Source organism: Myripristis murdjan, chromosome 20, assembly GCF_902150065.1.
Source record: "Myripristis murdjan chromosome 20, fMyrMur1.1, whole genome shotgun sequence".
NCBI classification, from domain to species: Eukaryota; Metazoa; Chordata; class Actinopteri; order Holocentriformes; family Holocentridae; genus Myripristis; species Myripristis murdjan.
Window position 1 is genome coordinate 1,753,628 of NC_043999.1, and position 3,593 is coordinate 1,757,220.

General features: G+C 38.7%; 1 protein-coding gene across 3 annotated transcripts in view; it reads right to left on the minus strand.

The window, feature by feature from the left end:
* Window positions 1–3,194, minus strand: part of eci2 (enoyl-CoA delta isomerase 2) — a 13,458-nt gene extending 10,264 nt beyond the window's left edge. For 2 of the 3 annotated variants that reach the window (XM_030079211.1, XM_030079210.1), the window contains exons 1-2: window positions 3,022–3,194; window positions 46–107 (exon numbers count right to left, since the gene is read on the minus strand). In XM_030079211.1, coding sequence (XP_029935071.1) covers window positions 46–107; window positions 3,022–3,077 — 118 coding nt within the window. In that variant the 5' untranslated portion in view covers window positions 3,078–3,194. Of the gene's footprint in view, window positions 1–45; window positions 108–2,979 lie in introns of all 3 variants that reach the window. The other variant, XM_030079212.1, reaches the window with a different exon arrangement.
* Between the last annotated feature and the right edge of the window lie 399 nt (window positions 3,195–3,593).

The following is a 3,593-nucleotide window of genomic DNA, read 5'->3' on the forward strand; positions in this document are numbered from 1 at the left end:
CAAAGCCTGCTTATCAGCTCCAGGTGGCGTCTGGTGCAGACTCACCCATCAGCGGCGAGGCGGCGGTGTGGAAGTTCAGACGGGCAGCAGCAGGGAGCTGGACCGACCTGCAGGAGGAGGAGGAGGTCAGCCTCACATGCAGTCTGACATGTTGGTTTGTGGCTCTACGGAGGCTGGGAAGCTTCAGTCTGTCATACAAGAACCAACCAAGAGCCCTCCCAGTTTAACACACAGCCTGAGCTCTGACCTCCCTGTAGGGGGCGCCACACAAAACAAGGTCCTCTGTTATTTAAACACTACATATTGTTGGTATTAGCACAGGCCTTAAAATTAAAATTGAATATTATTTCTGAGGAGCGCTCAGGGCAAAAAAAAACTAAATCCTCTGCAGGCTGTGCTAAATGCTGCAGGAATTAGTTCATCTTTTTAGGTTGTTTTCTTAAAAAAAAAAAAAAAAAAAAAAAAAAAAAAAAAATCGAAATATTTTGAAAGTGCATATTAATTAATCAAATCAACCAATCAGACTTTATTTACACAGCACTTTTCATACAAATACATGTAACACAAAGTTGCTTCACACAATAAAATACACTGAAAAGGAGCTGAGGAAACGCCATCATAAATCTCATCAATCTGCAATGAGGAAACTCAAAATATCAAAATAATAATAGTGATAAAATGAGCAAAATATGGGAAAAAAAAAAAAAAAAAAAAAAAAAAAAAAAAAAAATATATATATATATATATATATATATATATATATAAAATAAAAATAAAGAAATAAAACCTCTAAACAGTGGATAAAATAATTCATTAATAATTCATGAGCTTGGCTGAAAAAATATTTCAAAGGGGGAACATTACTGATAAAGGTCTGAGAACCACAGCCCAACAGAGAACCTGCTGCATCAGAATATAAACTGTTATCAGGATATGAGATGTTGTGTATCAGGATATGAGATCCAGGTGGTGTCACACAGCCGAGGGAACGATTAAAGAACCAGTTTGTTCTGTCTGATGACAGACTGAACCCACGAGAACCAAAACCAGCAGAACCCGTTTCCCTACGGCACCGCAGGAACCAGACGCAGGATTTACCCTTCAGCAGGCAGAAATAAATTATTATCTTCTTATATGCAAAAGACACAGAGCAGGAGTCGTGTTGCTCCGGGGAAAACGATAAATTATATTTAGACTATTAATTATAGCCATGTTTCTCTCATGTCTCTGCTGGATCCTGCAAATGAAATCTATGAAGTTATTATTTGAGCACAGCCGACTTACTGTTTGTTTTAAATTGCTGAAAGCTTAAACAGTTAGATGTTCAACAGATTTTTATACAGAAGTGCATGTTGCAATTAATGTTTTTTTTTTTTTTTTAAATAACTTTCCACTACAGAAAAGAAAAAAAAAAGGTATGAATATTGTCAGATATTAACTGTGCATTTAACACATTTACTGTGAAAAGGAATCAGCCAAGGAGGGGAAAAAGAACAGAGAAAATTAAGATAAATGGTTTAAGCAAATCAAATGATCCCCTGGTTATTCTGAAGTTCTTTAACTCAGAGTCTGTTTTATTTGAGGGCTCAGACTCGGGCTGGGCTGCAATAAATACGATTTTTGTCTTTTTTAAAATTTTGACCGTGCTATCTAAACTGGTGTGGAGAATGGTGTGAACTGGTATAGTGGTGTGGGAAGCTGGGGCCAGATTCTCCAAAAAGTTCTTACTAATAATCTTAAGACGTTTCATAAGAGGAAAAAATGAGAAGTTCATAAGAATGTTCTCAAGTGCTATTCCCCATTATTTTCTTAAGAACTGCACATTATCTTAACAACTTCTTAATTTTTTCCACTTACGAACTTCTCAACTCTCTACCTTCATGTAAACAAACAGCCTCTAGCTGTAACCCACAGCAGCTCCATCTAAAATACAAAACAATATCCATTATAGTCTAAACTTTGATTTGATGTTATAAAAGTGTTTTCTCAAAAATTGAGATACATACTTTGTATTGGACAGCGACGATATTACTAACCTATTAGTTAATGGAATCTAAATATAATTGACACATGAATGGTGACTGGTGGCGAAACAAAATGTCCTCATATAGACTCAGAAACAATATATGTGCCTCTATGTGTCTAAATACTGGTTTAGATATTAGGCTGAATTACAGTTTAGATAACAATTATCTCTGTTAACTTATACAATGTAAAATTATTATGGTATTACTACATTAATCTATGTTATATAATGAAATTTGGCTCTAAATTAATCAAAGATGTTTGAAAAATAGCTTACCTTCACACAGCATGTGGTTAATTAAGACGACCTTTACCTGTCTTAAAGTTACGATACTATTTAAGAAAAATAGTAAGATCATTTCTTTCAAGAATCCCATTTATTCTTAAGAAAAATCTTAAGAACAAAGTTGAGAACATTCTTAAGATCTTTTGTTTGGATTCTTAAGATATTTTGTTTGTGAATTCGAAAATATCTTAAGATTCTTCTTGAACCCAAACTTAAGAAAAAAAGTGGAACTTAAGAAGAAATTTAATCTTAAGAGCCTTTGGAGAATCCGGCCCCTGGCAGCAGGCCGGAGCCGCTGGCTGGAAACTGGGTCAGAGGTCAGGCTAACACTCCGAGTCTCAGCTGCGTGACACAAACAACAACAAACAAACAACAATAAAGGCTGTACTTGGACAAACATGTCCGCAGAGTTAGCCTGACCGCCCGCCTGCTGCCTGTTTATTTATTTAGCCTGTTAGCTCGTCTTGTTTATTTGGCTGCACAGCTGTCACTGTTAGCACGGCGGGCTAACGGCTAACGGCTAACGGCTAAGTAGGTGAAAAGCCAACCGGGCTGGCTAACGGAGCTAAGCTAACGCTAGCTCGCCGCGGGGAGTGAGTCCCGGCGGCGGCTGGAGGTGAGGCGGCGGGGACAGGTGTGGGGTTTAGCTTTGAGCTCGGTGCTGTTACCTGTCGGAGCAGCGGGCAGACCTCTGTTAACACCTGTCTCACCTTCCTAGTCCAGCCAGACGCCACGGAGCGACACACCTGAGGGCGACGCCGGCCATGGAGGCAGAGAGACGGGGAGCAAAGTCCAGCAGCGGGCGGAGGGACACGCGTTAACTAGTTCCACCACGGCGGGGCGGCGGGACACACTGACGACTTCTTCTTCTACTGCTCTTTTCTTCTTTGGATCCTTTTTTCTTCTTCTTCATTTAAAGCGGCGGTTGGTCTCCCAAACGCTGCATCACCGCCACCTACTGGACTGAAACTCTCCACTGCTAATCAAATAGATATATCTAAACTAGGCAAAAAAAAAAAAAAAAAGTTCTTCAGAGCTAAACAAGAAGAATTTGCAAGTTAACAAGTTAGTAAGTTAACAACTGCACTGCATAGAATCACTCTTTGGCTCGATCAATCATGTCTGAGTCTAAATGTAAACAAAACAAAATGTATGTTTTTTTCTAAAACCATGGTACAACCTCCTGATGTTGAGATTCTCATTAAAGGTGAACGAATTGACATAGTTACTGAATTTAAATATCTTGGCATGAATCTGTATCCAAATTTAAACTTTATGAAAC